This window comes from Protopterus annectens, chromosome 6.part1, assembly GCF_019279795.1.
Source record: "Protopterus annectens isolate FY-2018-M chromosome 6.part1, PAN1.0, whole genome shotgun sequence".
Classification (NCBI taxonomy): domain Eukaryota; kingdom Metazoa; phylum Chordata; order Ceratodontiformes; family Protopteridae; genus Protopterus; species Protopterus annectens.
In genome coordinates, this window is record NC_056738.1 from 425,156,770 (window position 1) to 425,183,036 (window position 26,267).

Below are 26,267 nucleotides of genomic sequence, written 5' to 3' on the forward strand. Positions count from 1 at the left end.
TCTCCATAAATTGGATGTTCACAGGCAATTACGCTTCTATTTAGACAGGACTCAGCACGTAAGTCAGACCAGTTGTTTGTGTCCTTCTCAGATAATAAATTGGGCCAAACCATCACAAAGCTACTATCTCCAAATGGATCAGAGATTGCATAACTCAGGCTTATTCTTCGAATAAGGAACTTACAACATCTATCAATGCACATTCTACCAGAGCTAAGGCTACTTCTATAGCTTTCCATTCCATGCTCGCTATATCGGAAATTTGTGCTGGCTACTTGGTCCAATCCGCACACTTTCATTTCCCACTACAAATTGGATGTGGCATCTAAAGGACGAGCTTCATTTGGTTCCACGGTACTCAGGAGTGTTTTCCAGTGAGCCACCCAGGATTCAGGTGCTAGGACGCTGTCCCATCAGTCAGAATGTAGGCGAGATAGGATCACATAACATCTTTTAGTTATGTACTCACCATAACTTCAGATGTTTGGGATCCATCTCGCCTACATTCCTAATACCCACCCTCCTTCCCCTGCCTTGGAGATCAGAAGAGATTGAACGGTTTTGAGTTCTACTGTTTTATCTTGTTTCATCTGACGATGTTATATAAGCAGGGCGTGCATGTGTGCATGTATGGACAAACTAGATCTGGGGACTGGTAGTGGTGCATCCTGGGATATAGTAAGCTCAGCCAATAAGAGACTTCGCTCTTTGGCATAAGCGTGCCGAGTCGGAGCCGAGGGATTGGCTCCGAACCCATCAGTCAGAATGTAGGCGAGATGGATCCCAAACATCTGAAGTTATGGTGAGTACATAACTAAAAGTTTAGTAGCAGGATTAATTAAAAAATATAGCTACTGGGTCAGGTTTGGGATGAGTGTATAAAAACTTAAAAGACTGAGGAACATTATCCAATCTATCTGCTTTTTTGGGCAAAATTCTATCAGAGGATAGCAGGCAGTGACACGCAAACCACCCAATCAGGGTCAGCCTTAGCTGAAACAGCACCCTAGGCGAAGTACTGCTCTGGTGCCCCTTAAGCCCCACCCACACCGAACTCAAGGAAGACCCTTATTTGAGCCACTCCCACAGATGGGTCACTTACTCAGAGGTGATCTCTGCCTGACTTATAAAGCCATGTCCAACTCAGAATTGATGGACATGCTCCACCTAAAGAAATCCAAGTCACTGTGAGCCATGCGCTCTAGTGAGCTAAACCTCGCCACAATAAATAGAACATGCTAGAGGGATAGATTCCTGTCACAGAAACTCGCCATGCTTTGTAACAAAATTCCAAATTACATCAGGCAGAGCCCCTCACTAACACTCTTCAAGAGAAACCTTGGCAAGTGGATGGGTAACAGAAAATACACCCCTGGGATCACTTCATTGGCTCTGCTTGACAGAGGATCAGTTAATTAATCAATGGGGTGGCAAAAGCCGACACTCTCTGGCTAGGCTTATAAATGCCCTCGGGCAGATAGCCTACTACCTATCTATGAACCTATGAACCTCAATATAAATCAAAATTATAGGTCACATTTGAGTTGAATGGCTGGGCTTTTAAGGGCACTAGTGGTCATTAGCCTACCATACACCTACGAATCTTGGAAAAAAACAATAAATTCTGAACACACTTGTAAACCTTTTAAACATCTTTTTGAATGGAGAATCACCCCATATACCTCAATAACACTGTTACTTACATACATTAACTCATAGGCTATAATACCTTGGACTTGAAGGATGATGTCACAGAATCACAACCTCAGGCAAAATATATACTATTTGGTATATATCTATATATACCATATATATCTATATATGTATATATATAAAATATATACTATTTGGTAAATTTGGTATATATCTGCTAAACAGATTGCATACCCAATATCTATACTCATAAATAGGACTATCCAAGAGGGAACCATACCAGATATATGGAAAGTCTCTCACATTATCCCACTACACAAAGGTGGTAGCTCTATTGAGTACACTAACTTTAGACCTATTGCTCTTCTCTCACCTCTAGCTAAGATAATGGAGAAATGTATCCATCAGCAACTTGTTCAGTATCTCTCTTTACACAACATTATAGCCAACTGTCAACATGGCTTTAGACCTCACCATAGCACCTCCACTGCCCTCCTTTCCTTTGTTGGTACCATCAACAACTATCGTAACTCCAATCTTTTCTCCTCTGCTCTATTCATTGACCTCTCTAAAGCTTTTGACATGGTGAACCACTCTTCCCTTATTAACATCCTTGAATCCCTCTCATTTGATAACCTTGCTATCAAATGGTTTACTTCTTATCTAAGCAACAGACAACAAGCCATTCTTTGGGACAACCATATCTCTTCCTTATTGCCTGTTTCTATTGGAGTCCCACAGGGCTCCATTCTTGGGCCACTTCTCTTCTCCCTTTACATAAACGATCTTAACACTGTAATCCCTCAAGCTACCTGCATCCAATACGCTGACGACACCACTATTATTTGTTCAGCATCTACCTCCTCAGAGCTACTCTCACTAACTCAAACTACCTTCAACACTGTAGAAACTTGGTTTACTAGACGGTACCTCCTCCTCAATGCTAAAAAAACTAAACTGCTCCTTTTCACTCCTACCACTTGAACCTCCCCATTAAACTTCAACATCTTGTCAAATGACACTACTGTCATCTCTCCTGTCTTGACAACTAAACTGCTAAGAATAACCATTGATAACAATCTCACTTTTGATCAACACACCAACAACATCATCAAAACAGTTAACAAAAAAATAGGATCATTATATCGTATTAAACCATTTCTCACACCTTCTACCAGAGCTACTATCGCCCACTCCCATCTGATATCTACTCTCTTTTACGCCTCACCTATTTTCACTAACCTTAAGAAGGCTAACCTAAATAAACTAGCAATTTGTTACAATAGCATTGCCCGATTTGCCACCGGTAACCCTTTCAGAACACATCACTGTCATAACCTAAAACTCCTAGGCTGGCTAGAGCTACAAAACTGTCTTATGATCTCACAACTTACTATTGCCCACAAAATACTTTACCAACCTAACACTCCTATACTTTCTCAACTTTTAATCCCTTATAACAATCTTACCTCCCTTTGGTCTTCTTCTAAACTCATGACCAAATCTGTAAAATCTCATAACTTAGCTGGTGACTCTCTGTTCACTAATACTGTAGGTAGGACATGGAATCTGCTACCCCAGATATCACTCTAATCTCCTCCTTACCACTCTTTAAACAAAAAATCAAACTGTACTTCCAAAATCACTGGCTTTGCTCCTGTTGGACTCCTGACTAACCTTCTTCATTCCCCCCTACTCTACTTTAACTATAAACTGTCTTATTAGCTACACATATACTTACTTTTTTTCTTGCCCTGTTGCTCTCCTCCTTGCTCTGACTCACTCCTCTTCTCTCCCCTGCCCTCTTTCCCATCTTCTTACTTCTTCTCCTTCTAGACTTTTGTTTCTCTCTCTTCTCCTCTCTTGTATTTCTACATTAATCCCTTCTAACTCTTGTTATACTTCTTTCTCTCCGGATTATTGAAACTAACTGCTAATCTTTAGCATTTTAATTGTGATGCTACTACTGACCTAGTATATTTTTGTGTGTGCCTTAAGTATTTGTTGTTCTTATTACTAAATGTATATTCTTATTGTACTTAATTTTTTTATTAATATGTCTCATAGTATAGATTTATGTGTGGAGCTTTTCTCCCCGGGCCTCTACTGAAAATGGACATATATCCAGCTAGACTAGCCCGGTTAACAAATGTAAAATAAAAATAAAAAATAAATAAATACTGGTCCACATTTTTGCTTGCAATTCAGGGTGTCAGAGTTATGATCCTTCAAATTTCAACTGGTATTCACTACATTTAACCCCTCAAAATGAAATATAGAAACTGAATCACCCCGTGTACCCCAATAACACTATTACTTACATATATTAACTCAGAGACTATAATACCTTGTACTTGAAGGACAAACCCATGTGATATGCTCAAACCAGCACAAATCCTCCCAGCTAATGAATTTCTTCTGGTAAAAAAAATATTCTGAACTCAAGTACGGTAAACTCAACATATTTTCCAGGAATACAGAACAATACCGTGAAAGTAACTAGCACTTATCTTAACATGAAAGGGTGTCGCATACCTGTAGCTACTAATTAAAGTGAAGGTATGATATTATCCTTAAAACACACCCAAACACAACTCAGAATAATGTGAGTGACGCTGTCGTGATTTCATAACCCACAAGTTGTAGCCAGGCATCTACAAGCTGCTATCTCTTAGTTTATTCTAATAGTAAATGGCAAGAAGGACCTCCAATAGTTCTTCTTTCAACAATTCTTCAAAAGTACATGTCTTTAAGCAGTAGGTATTATTATCACCTGTTCTATGACCTTTATGAAACTGATATTTTTCTAATTTAAGCCACTCTACAGAAGCTAAGAAATAAAACAGTCAATCTACATACTACGAAAAGTTCACTAACAACCCCAGCAACTAAATCAGGCCGCCGATGATTGCCCACGCCATCCAGGAAGCAAATACAGCCAACGGATGCGCCCGCCTCTAGCTCGTCATGAAAGAAAGAATGAGAGGCGGGCATGAGCCACTAGGAGACTCATACATAACGCGGGGGGGGGGCGTTCTATGCTGTGTGCTCGTGTCGTCAGTCGTGGGGGGGTGCGCAATGCTACTGTGTACAAACAGGCATTGGGCGCAATGTAAAAAGTTCAAGAAAGTTTATTTTTTTATTTTTGGTTTGTTTCGCGATTTTGCGCCCCTTATGAGGCCGCCCTGTACGGCACCCTAGGCGGTTGCCTAGTTTGCCTATGCCTAAGGCCGGCCATGGGAACAAACTACACATCTATGTCATACAAAGTTCTTCATTCGCACTGTTCAAGAAAAATCTTGATGATTGGATGGGAAATAAGAAATTCACCCTGGGGATCACTTCTGTGGCTCTGCTCGACAGGGACACAGGAAAATAATTTTCTTGGGTGGCAAAAGCCAGGGTACCTTTTTGGCTAGGCTTATATAGGCCCTAGGGACAAAAGCCTAGTACCTACCTATGAACCTATGAATAATTTTGAGCTTTTCTCCCCGAGCCTCCATTGAAAATGGTCTTCTACCCAGTCTGTCTTTCCAGGTAATCAAATTTCAATAAATAAACCAATCCCCTTCTGATACTTTGACCCTTCTGCACGAATATCCACACATAAATAACTGGTGTATTGAAAATTATCTAAAATTAAATGTAAAAAAATGCAATATTGTGACATTTGGTAGGCAGCCCTTACCCCAAATATACAGCATAGATAGCACACCACTTCAAATGAAAATGTTGTTAAGGACCTTGACTTACTGTCCTATAATCATATACCTGTCATCATGACAATAATAGTCAGAAAATCCTTCTTAGTATTGTTACTTTCCAACAGAATACAATCAAGATCTACAGAGTTCAATGTTTTGATATATTCAGCATTGATTAGGCCAATTATTGAGCATAATTCTCCCTTTAGGAGGTACTTCACTATACATATCAAACAACTAGCAGGACCCCAGTTGTTCCTAAATAAAGAGATCACTGACGTAAAGACCATAAGCTACCAGGAAAAACTCAGTGTCATTTTCTTCAGAATCTTATAGAATCTTGAGCAGAGATCAAACATCTCAACCTCTTAGAGCAAGAAGTCTGGACAAAGCCATAAATAATGGGGGGGGGGGACAAAGGCCCCAAAACAGGGTAATTTTTTTAAATACTGCTCTTACAAACTTAGAAAGTTGATAGAATAACAGGTTTGGCATTAGCATGAAACTCAAATGCCTGTCATTGTTTTTTTCTGACTTCAATATTCAACAATTTGTCAGTGATTTGCTATAAAACCACAATTTTGTGAAAAACAGATCACAAATATGAGGCAAAAATTTAGAAATTCTGTACAGTTGAGAGGTATGAGTTAGAGATCTGTATCTTGCCTTTTTTGCCATGAAAGACCCAGTTGCCTTGTATTTCTTTATCTCCACCAGCAGATAAAAAAATGTACTGGATAGATATATTTATTACCCATTACAATAAGATTTACAGTACTAGGCAAGAGAATAGAAACAAGCTGTAATAATAATTCTAAGCATCAAGCGATACAACAGAAAAATAAATTTATGCTGAGCAGTAACTTTCTTAATATATGTACTGATCAGTCCAGCTACATGTAACTGAGTGGAAGTAAAGTATAGCATTGTCAGGGAAAGAACACACTTCTACAATAAATAAGCCTTTCAACTGTCCCTTATTTTGCATAGTAAGCCAAATACACTCTGACTAGGCTTATAAATGCCCTAGGGCAGATAGCCTAGTATCAACCTATGAACCTAGTAAAAGTTGTGATTTGAAGGAACAGACTTTAGCAATAAGCATACTTCCCAGCTGTCTCTAACTTTGTAGAAGGACCTTGATTTTGCCCATCTCCTGGCAAAATGTTTGATTTACTAGTAAATCACTAAGGATTATGGCCAATGACCAATGTGTATTAAAGTTTCATACTTCTTGCTCAGAACAGGCACACTGATGGAAAGACTGTTGTTCAACTTTCCAAGAGAATTAGGGTAATATTTAAAATGGTTTGCAATGGCTGAGTCTTTCTGACATCGGCTTTCATCAATTTTTAAAATAAAGAATTAAGAGCCATGAGGGAAGCGAGTGGTGCAGAATATTACAGTACCAATGTTGCTGCTAAGGTTCTGGCTCTTTTGTAAAACTTGTGATTTTCATTACGGAGGATCACAATTTGTCAGCAGTAGCACACATTGTTCTGAATGTGCATGCTTATGCAAAACTCATGACTTTGTAAAGTGTATTAGAAGAACTTTAAAAAAGGTTCTGTTAAAACTGCTTTGTTAAAAATGAATGTAAAATGTAATTTGCTGCAGCAAATCCAATAGGCGCGTTGGCGCTTCAGCGCTTCAATTGCTACTGCAAAATCAGTATCGGCATTAATGTAAGAAGCTAATACTGTATTGCAACGATATTGTACCCTGACAGTTTATCAGTAACCCACAAAAACGTGGTGTAATACACTAAAATAATGTTAACAAGTTATTGACTTTACATCTGAAAGTGAACATTACTTCACATTCTTCTATTCTGTCAACACAGCAAATTACAGAAATTAACATTCAAAATGTGTGCCTGATTACTGTGAGCATTCCTGTATCTGTGTCTGGAGACAAGCGATTCAGAGCTCTGCAGCTGATGCTGGAAATAAGCTAATATTTGACAAGTTTTGCTACATGTTATTTGCACCTTCAGAGAATCTTTGATAAGACATTTCCCTTATCTTTGGAGAAAAGGCACCAAGCGGCACCTGGACACTGGGCTTTGTAATATCATTGCTGTTGGTCCATAATGCCAAACCCAAGAGTTGTGTATTTTTTGTTCAAAAATTGCAAGATGTAAAGCCCCTTATTATATTTGTTTTTTCAACATAGTTAGAACTATATTTAAATAACTGTCGCTTGTTTTGGACTTTTTTTCACCATCACTGTCTTACTGATTATTAAATAAAGAAGTTTAGAGTAATGAAGAAATGATCGATGCCTTTCGTACGGTACCGGTATTGCTGGTAAGTTATGAAGGAAGCCATCTGTACAGAACGTTACAGAACTTGTTCTGCAGTTAGTGCTGCATTTAACGCTCTTTTTTGTCATTTAAAAACATGTTAACACAGCCTCGGTAATTTCATGTACATTCACCGAGAAGGACGAGCACAGTTGGAGCGTGACTAGATCGGAACCAAAGCCACATTGCTTCTGTTTTCCATAGGGAATGAAAACAATTTGGGAAAGTTCAAGCATGGTGAGAATTAAAGAAGGGAGGGCACAGAACAGGTGTGACTGATGACATCACAAGGGGGGGTGGTCTTACCTGGCAGACAGAGCAGGACGCTCTGAAAGCAAAAACAGACTATTTACACAAAAAAGCAGCAGAAGAGTGCAGATTCAGTCAGATGGGTCCCCAGTACATTACTTAAAGTACACATTGGTGACAAAAAAATAGCAAAGTGTTCTGAAAGCTACAACATTGACACTCTCCCTTTAAGTTCCGTGCGCGACGGCAGAAGTTTTTTTTTTAACCTCTTGAAGCCTTCCTGTCAATCTGAAGCTATAAAAGTGGGAGGGTGCTCACCCTTCCCCCTCTCCCTATTGTTTTGGTGCCCATCACTCAGACAGGGCACTGAGAAGATAGCAAAATAATAAAATAAATGAATACATAAAAATGTGCCCTTTACGAGGCCGGCCTGTATGGCGCCCTAGGTGGTCGCCTAGTTCGCCTATGCCAAAAGCCGGCCATGCCCCCAATACTGACATTACTGGTGGAACAGGTGAAACTTCTGCCAATTCGATTAGTAACAGCTCATTGTATTATCTGGGGGACTGAGAAACTTCAGTTTTCTCCTACTGAAAATACTAGCACATTCTGGAGATAGTCTCAGAGAAAGAGAAACCCCCAGGGAGAATCAAATATTGTGCTCTCCTCTGAGTCTGAATCAGAATTCTGAACTGAAAACCCTACAAATTTCCCCTCATCTTCTTTTTCAGATTCAGAATCTTGAATTACACCAGGAAAAGAGTATTTTTTTATCAGAAACCATCTTATAAGAAGGATCAATGTACTAGCCTGAATTAGACTCTGGGCCACATCTATGAATTTACTCGTGTACAGGGAAATTTGAGCAGAACAGTTAAATGTTTATTTTTCTCTTTCATTTTCTGACAAGGAAGATGGTGCCAATAGAGTTGTTAATGGCAGCAGTAGCTTCCCCAGGGATGGGCGCAATATCCTGACTAAACAGAGCGAACTTCCTTGCTCCCAGTCCCAGAACTAACAAGAAAGTCTTTCCTTCACCCAGTGTGGGGACTCCAACAGCTGCAGAGGTCATTGCTAATCCCTGGTCCATAGTGGCTTTACATGCCACACTAGAGGGATCTGGGGTGAAAGATCAGTTGTCTGAGGAAACTGGTTTGGCCACAGCTGCCACCGACCTGTAGCTGAGGCCAATTACTAACCTTCTATGGTGGCAAAGGCTGTCTACTTAACTCTTGCTTTTTGTGGCTAGAAGAAGTCCAAACATGGGACTAATAGTTTGTTGCATGGTCAAGCAGGAAACAGTGCCTTTTTCCTGGGGGAAACAGGCAGGAGAAACCAGTAAAAAATAAATTTTTACAGTCATTTTTCTAAAATAAAAATGTAGAAAAAAACACTTTAAACACTTTGCCAGCCCCCAAAATTAAAATAAACACAGCTTATCCACAGAAATAAAATGTTTTTCAACTACTTTTAAATTGGTAGTAAAAAAGTGCTCCCCCATTTGAAAATACAGTTAAATCTCAAGACAGTCCGTTAAAACAAAGACTACTACATGAAAAACAGCTTTCCTTACAAGGAAGTACATTTAAACAATACATTTAAAATGAGGAAAGCTTTTCCCCAAAGGGAATTTATCTGCCCAGCAATGGAACATGACAAGCCAATCACTGATCCTCAAAAGCCCACAGTGGAATGCTCTTTTCAGCAGCAGGAAAGCCCTCAAGGTCTTGTGCTCAAACCTGTGTTTTTTAGGCTTGACCTGCTTAATGGTTTGTTAGCAGGTGTCTTAAACTTTGGAAGCTGGCTGACTGATATATCCTTAGCAGGATATAACCCATATAGCTAAGGATACTGCAGCAGTGAACAATATGATGAACATCTATTAACAGCCGACAGTGGGATTAGTCACTTAACTACTTTTATGCATATTGTTGCAGACAGAGATACAAAGTACTCTAGATTCAGCTTAGTGCTGAAGGCCAGTAAAGAACAGAAATATGTTGAGGGTATAGGGTACAGAAAGAAAAGGTGTAAACGTACATTTATGGTGTGGTCCAGTTAGTCACTTTGATAAGACTATATAACAGAAGGAGGAAATTAAAGAGAAAAAAGTTGAGAAGAAACATAATAAGAAAGCGTGACAAGCAAGAAAAAGAGTCTGTATTTATTGTAATAAAAAAGTGGTGCAAAAAAATGAAAAAAGGTATGTTGCACATATGAAATACATAATATATACATACACACATATATATATATATATATATATATATATATATATATATATATATATATATATATATTACATATATATCTCTATAGGCATACATTTTTAAATTTTTTTATATTTGTCTTAGTTTCAGTGGAGGCCCATGGAGAAAAGCACCATAATTAGAAATTCAATGGGGTGGGGACCCTTTAGGACATTGCAAGGTTGATTGCTCCAAACATCCCATGAGAGAATCAGGTTAGTTTGTTAGGTTTAATCACTGCAGTGGCACCACAAACAGATATAGACTGAATCCCATCAGTTATTTATAGAGAAAGGCATGTATATTTGATTAAACATTTCCTAAAAATGTTTCTTTTCTGCCATGTGGTGTCTCTAGTTAAGGTCAGACTTTCTCCTCTCTAACTGAAATAACTTAGGAAATATCCTCCATCCTCCTCCTCCTGAATCAGGACAACACCATTTGGTCCCAGTGCTGCTGCTGATGCATGATAACCAGTCCTTGATTTTGAAGAACAAGATGACCTTGTCAGCATTCGTGTGGATACATTCAGTGTTGGTGTACAATGTTGCCAAGTTTGTGTGTCTTGCTTCTGCTTATTTTAGCGATTTGTCTTAGACAGAACACCAAAACATAGCTAAAGCCTAGAGAGTATAACGTCATTGGGTTTGAGTGGAACAACCTTGTTTGCAGATATCATTGCCTTCTTGACCTTCAGCGATTGTGATCTCCATCACATATTTGGACAAGCTGCTACTGACTATGTAGCTTTTGGGTTGAACGTCAGCACTCCCAAATTAGATGATATTGCTGTCTCATAGAAAGACTGAGTTACTTAATAAAGCAATAGGAAAAGCAGGTATGAGGAAACAGCAGTTACTTTAACTGGAGAAGCTAAAGTATCCTGAGATATCCTGTGTGACTGAGAGACTGACCACTGGATGGTTGCAGAGGCAGTAGTGATGCTTGTATTATATACCAAACTGTGAGTGGTGAAGTGTGAAGCAAGAGCTGACACATAGAAGGCTCTAGATTTATGGATCAGTCTTGTCCAGTATGTTCACCTGCTTTCATAAGCTTTGAGGAGTGAATTAAATGGTGACATTATGAATGGAAGGTAATCTCTTTGCATGGATAGGTATGCTTATTTTTCATGCCAGACCAAGGTGCATGAGACGTAGAATCCTAGAATACAGATACTGCTCTTCTGGCTTAAGCAGAGTAAGTTGAAGTGCTTAAGGCATCTAGTCAGGATGTCCCCTGGGCTTCTACCACAGGAGGCATACTGGGCATAGCCCATTGGGAGGAGGCCCTGAGGGAGACTCAGAACATGATGCAGAGGTTTTTATCTTGCAGCTTGCTTTGGAATATTTGAAGATCTGTCAAAAAGAGCTGGAGGATTTTGCTAGATACTGTAAAAGAAGTCTGGTGGATCTTACTCAGGCTGTAACCAACACAACCCTCATGTAGACATGTAGTTTATAAAATGGATGGACAAGCTTCACAGTGCTACCTTATCTACCTATTTATTTATTTGACTCATGTCCTTATCTTGAACCCACAGCTGCTTTATTTTTTGAATGGGCTATTACAAATGGATAAATTATAGCCAATGCTTACAAAATATGTAGCTGATGCTAGCTCTTAAATTTGTATTTCTGGACTACAGTCATATTTGCTACCTTTCTGTTTACTCCACTTAAATCAGTTTCCCACTCCATGTACATTTAATTGTGCAACAACATCTGCTGTAACAATGGCACCACAAAGTTTTCTTAATTAACAGTGAATGTTACGGATAACTATTTAAAATGCTCACCTTCCAAAACTTCTGGCCTGCTTCCTGGCTGAGATCTGTCTGGATTTGCTGGGAAAGATGGAGTTCCTTGGTCACTGTATCGTAGCCATGAACGACTTTCATCCGGGTTGTATGCTGGGCCACTTGGGGTGTTTCTTGGTCTAAAGTTAGTGCTGCCTTGAAAGCTAGGTTGTTCAAAGACAGGTTGATGTAAGGAGTCTCGGGTTCTGTATGCTGTTCTGGAGTCTCCCTCTGGACTTAAGTATGCAAAGTCAGAACCAACATCACTTGTCTCATATGTTCTTCCTTCATACATGTAATCCTGAAGTCCAAATTGCTGAGGAGGAAGAAAAGGTCTTGATTCATAACTGTGACCTGTAATTGGCTCAGAACCATATAATGGTCTATGTCTTCTACCATACAGTCTATCTGATTCATACATAGGATATGAACCCAATCGTGATTCATGAATATATTCGTAGGATTCTGTATCATGTGGTTCAGCAGATCTTGCAGGATTACATAAGTATGCATAATCATCTACAAATAAACACATACATAAATAAATTAGTAAGCAAATAATGTAATCTGCTTTTAACTCACTTTTGCACTTATAAATAAAAAATTGCTTTCTATAGCATATATCAGACTGTGTTTTGAGAAATACAGTCTGATATATGCTTGCTATAGCATATATTTCTCAAAACAGTTGTGTAATTCATTCAGGTTATTTGCCATACTCGTAAATGTATATAAATTCTAAGACATCAAGCATATCATTAACACAGCAGCAAAATCCAAGGTATTTGTTGCTTACTGGAATACCAAGTATTTTTCAGTGTACACCATGCAACTTTGGACGTAGTCTGTAGCTTTAATTTTCAAAACACAACTCAGAAAAGACTCTAGCAGTGAATAACCACACTGACATGAGTTTTTTCCTAAAAGGGAACAGAGTTGTAACTACTTTAAGAGCTAGACTTTAAAGACTTCAAAATCTGTGAGCCTCAGTGTCTTAGCTACTGTCTGACCTGGAATCAAAATCCAGAGGGAACTATGTGGCTCTATCAGGATTACCAAAGATTGCTTGAAGAAACAATTTAAGAGAAGTTGTCCTAAATAAAACTTTAAAACTTTAAAAAAAAAAAAAAAATTTGTTTGCTTATTATTATAAACATGAAATTCACATCTCATGCTCAACCTGAAAAAGACCAAACTACTACCTTTTTTCCCCTAAATCCTTCTCTCATGAAAAAACTAAATTTAAAGTCCTCTCTCTTGATAATACAACCACTGAAGCCACTTTTCATAGCAAACTAATAAGGGTGATACTGAAGTATATCATACATTCCACCTGCTTATGTAAAATTGCATAAGAAAAACTCATAAAAAAACTAGGGATGCTTTATAGAGCCAAAAACTTTCTCACCGATGCAATTAAAATTACACTTGTCACTACTTATATCCTCCTGACTCTCCTTACTAACCTCCAGGCTTCAGGAAAACTAAAACTTGCACAATGCTATAACAAAGTTACTAAATTTGCAGCACATACACCTTTCAGAACACACCACTGTATAGCACTGAGAAGCCTAAATTGGTTAGAACTGCCATATCAACTAACAAATACACAACTTCTTACCAGCTATAAAATTATTCAGCGTCCATCACTAAAAAACATTCATCACAACTATGTATGTTTCCAGTTGCTCATTGCGATCCAGTGACCAAAAACTCCTGTCTGTCTATAAACCCAGCAAATCTGCTGGGCATTGTCTGTACTCATACAAGGTTGCTAAGGCTTGGAACCAAGGGAGCCCGCAGGATTTTTTGCAGGTGGGGTGCAAACCCAGAGCCCCACCCACACAGCTCCACCGACGCAGCCATTCCAGTGTCCCATTATTTGGCTATTTCTCCCCATTTGCCATAGACTCTGTTCAAATCTCTCAGTGTGCATACTGTTTTATGCTTTACTTCTACAATGATTACAGATAATTGGATTTAATTTACAACTTTTATTTCAAATGTTATAGCACAACCACTGATAGACATTTACTAAACCTAAACAAAGCAATAGTCTTACATTGAAAACAAACTTAGCATTAAAACTTCTCTACCTTCGAAACCCACATTCACTGAAACAGCATTGAAACCCACATTCAAAGAAAATGCATCTGGCCAGTGGCAGGGTAAGTTTACCTTTGGGCTGTTTTCAAATCATAGGCTCCTTGCACACATTTTTAGAACCATGCAAAAGTTCTTTGATTCACCTTCCTGATTGTATTAATTATACTATATAATAATTGACTTATATCTCTTGTATAATACAGCTCTACTTGTCAGAGTGTGTTTTAAATTTATAGTTCTGAACATTTTGTCTTTAAGCAATGAAACAAATCATGTGAACCAATAATGGCAAACTGCCCAGTTCAGAACATTTCAACCATAAAGGGCCACTCAAACTTTTGTCATGCAATCCACCAATATCAATCAATATGCAGAATCTCTGCAGAAGTAAAAGTCATCTGAATAATTCCACATTAAAGAGATCTGAAACCAATGAAGTTGTTGCTAGAAAACAACTTTATATTTGTTTAATTTACAAATTCAGTGCCTGTTGCCCTTGAAAAATAAATTGCCTATGTTACATTAAAAGAAATGGAAAACTAAAACTTGCACAATGCTATAACAAAGTTACTAAATTTGCAGCACATACACCTTTCAGAACACATCACTGTATAGCACTGAAAAGCCTAAATTGGTTAGAACTGCCATATCAACTAACAAATACACAACTTCTTACCAGCTATAAAATTATTCAGCGTCCATCACTAAAAAACATTCATCACAACTATGACATATTGCCAGGGCCGGCCTTAGCCGAAATGGCGCCCTAGGCGAAGTAGTGCTCTGGCGCCCCTTAAGCCCCACCCACACCACAGTCATGAAACACCCCTATTTGAGCCACACCCACAGGGTCACTCCCCAAGAAAGCCACTCCAGCATTGCCTTAAACTATTTAAAGGCATAGGAAGAATAACTACATTGCAAGGTATCTTTTAACTACAACTACTTCTGCATAGTATTTCCTGCTTTAAATACCAGAGCTACATCATGGTTCAAATAGGGCCCTAGGCAGGGTAATAGACTGCCGCCCAGTGTAGCTGCTCCTGCAGCAACCCAATCACCCCAGCAGCAGCCCCCTCCTCAGCTATTCCAGTGTTCCATTATTTGGTTAATTCTCACCAGTTACCATGCATACTATTCTCGTATTTGCTTCTACAGTCATTACAGATATTGAAATAAAATAGCACAAACACAGGTAGCCATTTGCTAAACAATACAGTCTCGCAATGAAAACAGACTTAGCATAAGCAGTAAACTTCTCTGCCCTTGAAACTCACATTCATTGAAATGTGAAAAATTCATATGCATTGAAACGGCATGAAAACCCACATTCATAGAAAATGCATCTGGCCAGTGAAGAATTAAGTTTATCTTTGGGCTGTTTTCAAAACAGACTCCTTGCACACATTTTTAGGGCGATGCATATGTGTATTTGTTCTTTGATTCACCTTTCTGATTGCATTGAATTATACTCCTTGTATAATACAGCACCACTTGTTAGAAAGTGTTTTAAATTTGTAGATTTAAACATTCTTTTAATAAGCAATGAAACAAAATGTATGAACCAATAACTACCCATTTCAGAAAATTTCAACCATAAAAGGCCACTCAAGACTTCTGTCATTATAATCCGCCAATATTACTCCATAATCACAATCTCTGCAGATATAAATTCATCTGAATTCCACATTAAAGAAATCCGTACCTAATGAAGAGGTTTCTACTGGCAAAACAACTTCACACATCAATGTTTTATCTACAAATTCAGTGCCTGCTTTCCTTGAATAATTAATTGCCTATATTGCATTAAAAAATTGGTAAGTTGGTAATATTGCAATAGGAAATGACCAACAACTAATGTCTTGCAAAGGACATACTCAGGAGTGTAGAACCCCTATCCCCCTTATAATGCACCAAATAATCAGTAATCACATGGGCAATGCAATATCAGCACTCCATCTACATGGTGTGGGAGTAGAATCCACAGCCTTCTGCACCAAAGGCAATTATGCTACTAACACTGCTTTCATATTTTATAACGCATTATGCCATTTGATAAACAAAAAAACAGCTAGCTGCACATAGAAACATTTACACTTGTTAGAGTATGTTTTAAATTTGTAGTTTTAAACATTTTTCCAGTAAGCAATGAAACAAAATGTATGAACCAATAATGACAAAACTACCCATTTCAGAATATTTAACCATAAAAGGCCCCTCAAACATCTGTCATTACAACCCACCATGGATTTTCTGAAGGAAATGAAGGCTGAAACTCAAATGTATGGCATTTAGTTATTTAAATCTTCAGTGATTTGCCAGAAAAACACAAATTTTATGAGGAATAGGCCATAAATATGAGGCAAACATCTGGATAGTTGAAAGGTATGCATATCTCTCAACCTTACTGCAAGAAATCTGGACTGATGATCATCAAGTCTAAATTTACTTCTAACAGTGGTAATCAGATCATCCAGCTTTTGACAGGAGGAACACAGATCACGAGTGTTATCAGCTGTTACCTTTAAATATGCATAGCATTTAATACACTGTACAAGATATTTGTGTATTAGCAAATTGTTAATTGCATACTCATTTAAGGAATCCATATTCAACTTTAAATGAATAAAATATTGCAAAAGAAAAGAATAATCAACATCAGTAACCGCAGAATTCAAAGAGAACTTAAATCAACTTCTATGAGAAAAAAAATCACACCAGCAATATACAAATAAATATTATACCATGACCCCCCCCCCAAAACGTGCACGCTGATTGGCCAGCGTGCACATTGTAAATCGAGTTATACTAATGGAAAAAGGTCCGGTCGCCCGAACTTTTTTCCATTAGTATAACTCTACTTTTAAAACACTGTCTCGCTATGTTAAATGGGTTTAACATAGTGAGACAGCTTTAAAATAAGCAACAGACATCTCCGTTGCTTATTTTAAAGCTGCCTCGCTATGCTAAACCCATTTAACATAGCGAGACAGGTTTAAAAAAAAAAGCAATGGAGAAAGCAAGATCTCCGTTGCTTTTTTTACTGTTTTGCTATGTTAAATGGGTTTAACATAGCGAGACAGTTTTAAAATAAGCAACAGACATCTCCGTTGCTTATTTTAAAGCTGTCTCGCTATGTTAAACCCATTTAACATAGCGAAAAAAAGCAATGGAGATCTTGCTCTCCGTTGCTCACAACTCTGATGTACTGCGCGGCGCGCGGTACATCAGAACTACGCGGATGCCAGACATCTGCGGAAGGGCAGGAAACAGGCATTATACTATGCCATTATTTAAGAAAAGTAATAGTTTCTTTTCTTAAATAATGTCATGGTATAATAGCAATAACCCACTTCTGGGTGTGGGTAATGCTGTATTTACCCACGGTTGGCTTTGTTTGGTCCCTCGGGCCGCCTCGGGACCAAACCATGCCAACCGTGGGTAAATCCAGCATTACCCACACCCAGGCGTGGGTTATTGCTATATTCTTTATGCAGGCAGCTTCCTTGCATGCATAGCATCCTGAAAGGCTGCAGAACTATTGTGTTAAAGCATTGTAATATAAAACACATCGCAAAAGAGCGTCCAGGTACACTGCAGGAGGTGTGACCCAAATAAGCAACAAACATTGTCCGTGAGTATTGCAGTATCACACGGGTCTTTTTAAATGACACGAGATGTGCAGCAGCGTGCATTAGTTATTTCTTTACAGATATTTTATTTATTTATTTAATTGACATTTGTTTACTGGGGTGGTCTGGCTGGGTCTACAGAACCTGTTTTCAGCAGAGGCCGTATCAGATTTGTTTCATTAAAAGGGGGGTGCTGATTTATAACTATATGGTAATTTGTGAAGTGAATAAAAATGCACACAGGTCTTTTTTTCAGGGAACCTGCCCTCTACTTTGCCAGGTTTCCAGAGAAGATATAGTAGTATTGTTGTTGTTCTATCTAGCAAATATAATAAAACGCGACAGTATATTTCTATCTCTAAAACTGGTGCAAATAAAATAAAAATGGCATTAGCTGCAGACATTATAGAATTCAGGCAGCTGTTACTAAACAAGAGTGCTACTCACAGACAACGTACCTTGTACACCCAGTCACTGTTGAATTTTCAGTAAAGCAGTCTTTATATTTCCTTTACAGTTCTAGCATGTTCCTGACCAAATGTCGCAGAGGGTTTCCACTTCACTCAATAATGTTTCCTGAAGGTCCTGCAGAAGGATGTGTCAGTGGCTAGTATCTGTAGTCTGTCTTACCTCACAACTGTTCATCCCAAATTGTAAGCCTCTTGTAATAAGGTACAGAAACCTTACATTACCAGGGGAGCTTTCTTCTGCCTTATACAATACACCATTATGCACTTTTCTGAGAAAACAATATCAAAGGTGATGCATACTGTGCAGACAATGAGATGATTATGAGGGACTGCTGTATACCAATCTTTCTTGTTCTGAAATGATATTAACACCAGGCAGATACCTATCAACACAATGAGCTAATTCACAAAGTTCTGTGGCTGCTGAGGGCATTCATAGTTTACTGTGGGGTAGACTGATGTGAACTTTTCTTATTAAAGCATGTACAGCTTCTGTTTACATTAGACATATTATTTTTCACTAAACATAATGTTCCCACATGTTAACCACATGGTACACTTGATTCTAGGATGCTTAAGGCAGCACTTGTTCAGATGCATCTTACGCAAGAAACATCTAATTTAATACGATAAATTATATTGCATGAAAGGAAGATGCACATAAATTTCATAAAACAAAAAGACGTACAACGAATTAATAAAATCATGAAACTAGTATATTACCATAAAATAAACTATAAAGTAGCCAGCAACATACCATAAAATAACAAAAAACATAACATACCCATTAAAAAGAACACAACGTTGTGTGTGTGTCACATGCACGTCGCTTGAACTGCAAAATGCATTTAGTTGACATTGGCGTCATGATGCACATAAGTTTCTCCTTAAAGGAGAAGACTCTCACACCTTCAACTAAAGTTTTTTTTTTAGCCTCCTAGCCAACCCTTAGCTGTAAATGGGAGGGTGCTAGTGTCCCCTCCCCCACCCTCCGCCCTCTGGTTCCAGCGCCAAGAAGAGTGCAAACTTTATATTAATTAAAATAAATAAATAAGTACATAAGGCGCCCTTTACAAGGCCAGCCTGTACGGCGCCATAGGCAGTCGCCTAGTTCACCTATGCCTAAGGCCGGTCGTGCATATTGCAATAAGTAATGGGTGGCAAGCTGAAAAACAGGTTCATAGTTACTAGGCATCTCATCCAAAGGAGGACATACTCAAGACTGCAGCACTCACCACTTTCAAATACAAATCTATATGCCATGGGAGTAGAACCTACAGCTCTCTGCATCAAGATGTAAGTTTTCTACCTGCTGTGCTACTAACATGGCTTTAAAACTCTATACCACAACAGTGTTACTATTTGCTAAACAAAACAGTTGCACATTTTAAGCAGATTTAGCATGAGCAGCAGTAAACTTCTCTTCCCTTGAAGCTCACATTTCCTTGAAAATGCACTTGAAAATAAATTCCACCTGCTAACTCTGCATTTCACTCACTCACTCTCACTCACACACACACACACACACACACACACACACACACACACACACACACACACACACACACACACACACACACACACACACACACACACCACACACACGCACACACACACACACACACACACACACACACACACACACACACACACACACACACACACACACACACACATACACACACACACAAACCTCAACCTCTTAGTGCAAGAAATCTGGACAAAGCCTAAAATAAATAGGGACAGATTATAAATATTGCTCTCATGAACTTAGAAAATTGGTAGAATAACAGGATTTGTGTTAGTATGCATTTTTCTAAAGGATATAACATCTAAAACTCAAATGTCTGTCATTTTATTTAGCAACTTCAGTCCTTTTAGGAGGAATATGGGACAAAAATCTGGACATTCTGCAAACACCTGGACAGCTGAAGGGTATGCTACCTCCCTCTTTTATACGGACACACACACACACACACACACACACACACACACACTACTTCTCAATGTCTTAGCCCAAGAAATCTGAACAAAGTCTGTTATAATGTTGGGGACAAAGACCTAAAACTAGGGACACATTTAGAAAGTTGCTAGAGTAATAGGATTTGTATTACAAATTAATAATTACGGAGTGTGTATTTTTCTGGTTGCATTTACTAATTTTGTCACGTTAATATTAATTAAGCAGACAAGCAGTTTTGATGGCTCATTTTCTGCAGCATTATTTTGTCCCATGCTTTTAATAGCACTCAACTTCTTTAACCTAAGAATCAGACAAAGGCCCAATATACAGGACAATTTTTAATTGCTACTTTTATTTCACTTAGAAAGTTAACAGAACAACAGGTTTTAAATCAACCTGCACTTTGAAGATTATGTATGGAAATTTAATGTCTGGCTTCATTGGCGGCAGTCTTCAGTGATTTACCAAAAATATAATTTTTTTTTTTTTTTTTTACGAGGAGCATGACAAAAATCAAGAACTGTTGAAAGCAATGCACCAGATAAACTGCCCGAAGCTAAATTACCAGGCTGTATTTCATAAGAGGTGACAGAGAGATGCTCTCCCAGACTCTGAAAGTGTTCCGATTAATTTACATAAGAAAAAAATGTTCACTTTTGTCAGTCACTGTTAACAGCTATTAGCGATGTCACAGGTTGCAAATGAGAAAGATATCCTTTCTAGTGCCCATTCAGAATCACTCTAGCATTGCGTTGGGACTGGGAGGGATTCAGGCAGCTAGAGGACCACACTTTTCAGGTTTAGTTTTGCAAGATGATTCACTTTAAATGATGCTAAGAGGGGAGGACATCTCTCTCAATTAACTCTCCTAAGTAGTAAAATGAGCTGTCAGAAAATAACTATGTTTTAGTGTCAGCAATTCTCTTCACTACACAAGCTCTGTCCTATCGTCCCGTCACCTTCCCTGTGTATAAAGTAAAGGACAATCCGCATAAAGCACAGGTGTAGTGGGCACCTTCTACTGCCATTGTGAAAAAGCATCTCTTACAAACTCCTAAGTTGTTAAAATAGAATATCTACTGGGGCCATATTTACTCTTAAGTAAAGATACTATTCTTGCTTACAAACACCATATGAAAGCAATAATAAACCCGACTATGTGGACAGCAATTTGTACCTGTTCAGTCCAATTCATTTTCCTGTGAGGAAACAATTTGTGACGTACAACCCCCCCCCCCCACCCACCCACACTCCTACCTCCACTTACTTACAAACACACACACACCTGCTTCTTACATACACACCCCTACCTACTTCTTACATACACAGACACAGCATACCAGAAACATTCTTTGTAGTGCTCTTGCTGCATCAGAAAGAAAGGCGTCAGGGATGATTTGTGGATAACAAACTTTACTTACACGCAGTGGAAAGGGGGACACTAGGCAACAAAGTCTGCAATAATGTTAAACAACATTAATGAACACTACATGGAAGAGGGAGTGGTATACTGCTTGTGCACCATAATACCTTCCAGCCTTACTAAATGATTTGATATCTACGGCTAGTTGGAAAAAGCAGAGACCATTGTTATGTAGCACAACCTGAACTATATAGTATTTAAAACTTTCACAAATCTGATCATGTTACTGCTTATGCCATTCTTAGTCTGTTTGGCTGATTTTGTTTACTTCCAGGTTTGAAATGGGCATTTGTACCAATATATTACAAAATTAAACTATCTCTTTGCAAATTAAATGGCATTAAACTGGTGCAAATCAAGCATTCATTTTTCTGAACCATTCTGTAAAATGTATTTTTATGTATCTTTTGTGCATAGGGTTACCACCTGTCCCACTTTGCGAGGGACAGTCCCTCTTTGGGCAGTTGTGTCCTGCAAAAAATTGAAAAAATGGCAAATGTCCTGAGATTTTAGGACAAAAATGTTTCCTATATTTTCTTCAATAGTTGCATAAAACAGTTATTTTGTATCTGAAACACCTAAATATTATAATAAACAGAATAAGCAACTCAAATGCTATAAGAATAAGCTTTTATTCTGGCAAAAAAGTGAATTTCTGTCCTTTGTACTGGCCATGGGTATGGTTTGCTCTGCAAGATCTGACGTTATTACAAAAAATGTCCCAATTTGGGCATTTGAAAAGGTGGCAACCCTATTTGTGCAGTTTCCGTGTTTGCAAATAAAGCTCTTCGAAAACAACTTTGTGATTCATTACAGCAAATTATTACCATAAATAACATTGATATATTTTAAATTTTACTTCACAAAGATAATGGTACCTTTTTCAGTAATAGCAACAATTTACATGATTTAATATAAATACAACTAGAAAAATAATAATTTAAACAATGAATGGTTCCAGTCTCTCAGGCTACTACAGAATTAGTAGAAACATAAAATGGCTGATTGTTTGGTATTCCAGGGAAAGAAAAAAACAAATTGACCTTGTTCATGCTTTTCAACTAGAATGCCTTCAAGCTTCTAAAGTGAGCATATTTAAATATGTTGGCCTGATGTTGCAGAGTATACTTTTTTGCAAATTAAATATCTCACATGTGAATACAAATATTAGACTTTTATTATGTATTATTTTGCTAAACAGTAATGAACTGATTTAACTGGAAATTCTACAGTCATAATCCAGATGTAATTACAGTAACACACACTATCAGAAGAACAGAAGAAACATTTAAAAAAGACCACTTTTTCATTTATCAAAAGAATGATACAATACTAAAGTGAAAGGGACCAGTGGTACAGATGGATGGTAACATGATTATCCCCCAGATAAAACTGATTAGTGGCCCAGGCAGAGAAGAAGGTGGTAAGTGAGGGATGAGAGCAATCAGCAGAGTCCATCTTGGAAGGAGGGAGGGCATGATTTAAGTCCTGTTTCAGGGTACCATATGGAGGAAAACCCAGTACTACAGTCTAATCCACAAGCATTTGGAAGTTCAGGTTTATCCAGAGAATGCATGCATGCTAGACAAGCTTCGTGCAAATAAGAAAGCACACACTGACAGCAGCTCAGTGTAGCCATGCACTGTATCACACCTGCTAAACAAGACAAAGAGCTAAAAGGAGCACCAGAAATGTCCAAACATTTAGCATGATGACTGCCACCCCTTGCAATTATCTCTTTCCTTGAGTCTTTAAGTGCTAGAAGCTGGGGGGAACACAAATAGACTATTTTGGGATATGGCTTGATGCTGATGTTAAAGGATGACGCAAAAAAGAAAAAAATGCATGATTACAGCACAGTTGACCAAAAGATTCAAACATCAGATCAGCAACAAGAGTACATTTGGTAAAACTGTATGACCACAAATAAAATATAAAATGGGAGATCAAGGATGGTTGGGACAGACTCCTACCTACCTAATTCTTACATACACTTACACTTACACACACACACTTACACACACACACACACACACACACACACACACACACACACACACACACACACACACACACACACACACACACACACACACACACACACGTCTCTTAAATACTAAAACACACAAATGCACACACCTACCTCTCACTTCTACATTCGTCTGGCGCGTCCACAGTCTAAACATCCTCTGGAATTCAAATTCCCGGTAGGCGCACAGAAGACAAAGACGTAAACCAAACCATCGGTCGCACAGACACAAAAGACGAAAACAGGTCGCAAACACCTGTTGTGTCTGTGCGCCTGGACGGGATGCAAAGGGGCATTCTTAAAGAGGAACGCCCTTAAAACAAACAAACAAAAAGAAGTTTTTTTTTTTTTTTTTATTAAAATAAAATTAATTTCTCAGCCAGCCAGTTCCAGGGGGGTGCAAGTGACCCCCTTGCACCTGCCTGTGGGCACCCTTGCTTGGAACTCCTTATCTGTATCCATCAGGTCTATATCCGCCCACCCATCTTTCAAAACCACTTTGAAAGACTTCCTAACTAAAATATGGCTCTGTTCTTGCTCAAAATCAGGCTAACCCATATCCCTAAATGTGAACAAGTACCTTTGCATTCCTTATACCTCCTTTCTCTCCCTTCTTCACTTACATCCTTACTGCTATCCAATTCTCTTCTCTGACTTTCTCTCTAAATATATCATAAGCCTGTGTTTCCTTCAATTCATATTTGTATTACACTAACTTACTTTTAATTTCTCTACAAACTGTCTAAAATTTCTCTAAATATTAAATGATTGTTGAATACCTTGTATCGATTGTTAATCAATGCTTTTATATTATGTGTAATTTGTTATAATTGCTTAAACTGCATATGTTTTTGTTTTATTTTTGGAGATTGTTAAATTATTGTTCTTAAAATGCTTTGTAATAATTTGGAGCATTTCTCCTCATGCCTATGTAGAAAATAGGCTTCTATCCAGTCAAACCTTTCCTGTAATCAAATGTCAATAAATAAATAAAATAAAATAAAATAAATAAACAAATAAATAAATAAAAGAGCAAACAAGGCCCTAAATCAGCCTCTCCATTACAATGAAGCTTCCAGAGTAGTCTACCTGAAAACTTCTGCGGTTATCACAAGTCTTACACACGTAGACACAAAGATTAAAAACAATGTAGTGGAATAACAACACACTCCAACAACCCCAAGAGTGATTGAAACAAAGTTAAGAAAAGCCTCTAATTAAAAATACCAAGCCCAGATGCAGTACCTAACTTTTGGTTAAAAGTATTAACATCTTTGCACAAAGACTTAGCCATGAGTAAGAACAGACACCAACCTGGCTAACAACAGGTAAAACAATGCTCCTACTTAAGAATGAACCTGCACGCTACCCTAAAAATTATAGATTAATAACTTGCCTACCGACAATGTATAAACTATACAGAGGAAGTAATACCGACAGAGTGTATAGTCATTTAGAAGAAAATTCAATTATGGCAGTAGAGCAAAAGGGCAATAAAAGAAAGTCATATGGAACAAAGGATCATCTGATGTTAATTAAAGTCATAGTGGAGAACTGTACAAAGGGGAAGACTGTAAGTATGGCATGGATTGACTACAAAAAAGTATTTGATAGTATCCCACATTCATGGATAAAAGAGTGCTTAAAATGTATAAGATACACCCTACACTGATCGACTACGTTACAGTGACCATGAAACAATGGCAGACTACTTTTCAATTAAATCATGATAAAGGACAAATTTCTATCCCAGAGATAAAACTTCAAAGGGGGATATGCCAGGGTGACTCTCTATCACCGTTACTATTCTTCCTTGCCCTTAAAACATTCAATATGCAGATGACACCACCATTATCTGCTCTGCCTCAACACAATCTGAACTACATTCTATTACACAAAAGACCTTCACAACTATTGAGCATTGGTTCTCTAACCATTGTCTCCTCCTCAACCCTAAGAAAACCAAACTCCTACTTTTTACACCCACTCATTTGTCTCCCTCCCTACATTTCACACTTACATCCAGTAATGGTACCCTTATCAGTCCAGAACCTACCACCAAACTCTTAGGTATTACAATTGACAATCAACTGAAATTTGATAACCACATAAACGCTACAATCAAATCTACTTACAGAAAACTAGGTTCTCTCTACAGAATCAAAACTTTCCTCACTCCTGAAGCAAGAACTACTATAGCTAGAACCCACTTAATATCTACCCTACTATATGCTTCCCCTATTTATACTAATCTCTCCAAATATAATCTCAACAAACTATCCACAGCTTATAACAATATTGCCAGATTTGCCCAAAACTCTCCATATAGGACTCACCACTGTCTAAACCTAAAAAAACTAGGCTGGCTAGAACTACCTCAACTAATAACCTTCAACCAACTTACTTTTACCACCCGATAACACTCCTATGCTCTCCACCCTAATTAAGCCCTACAACAATCTGAGCAGCCTACGCTCATCCAACAAGATATTGATTCATACTACATCATCCAAAAACTTAGCAGGTGACACCTTATTTTCCAACTCAGTGGGTAAAATATGGAACCAACTACCAAATGACCTTACTTCCATTACATCTCTCCCACTATTCAAAACTAACCTAAAACTATTCCTTTCAAACCACTGGCTATGCTCTTGCCATACCCCTGACTAATCCTTTTTCTTCT

The 26,267-nt window shown here is 38.1% G+C and overlaps 1 protein-coding gene across 1 annotated transcript in view; it reads right to left on the reverse strand.

The window, feature by feature from the left end:
- Positions 1-26,267, reverse strand: part of LOC122805307 (latent-transforming growth factor beta-binding protein 4-like) — a 348,095-nt gene that overhangs the window by 174,620 nt on the left and 147,208 nt on the right. The window contains exon 4 of the mRNA XM_044075395.1: positions 11,959-12,477. Within this exon, the coding sequence (XP_043931330.1) occupies positions 11,959-12,477 (519 nt within the window). The remainder of the gene's footprint in view (positions 1-11,958; positions 12,478-26,267) is intronic.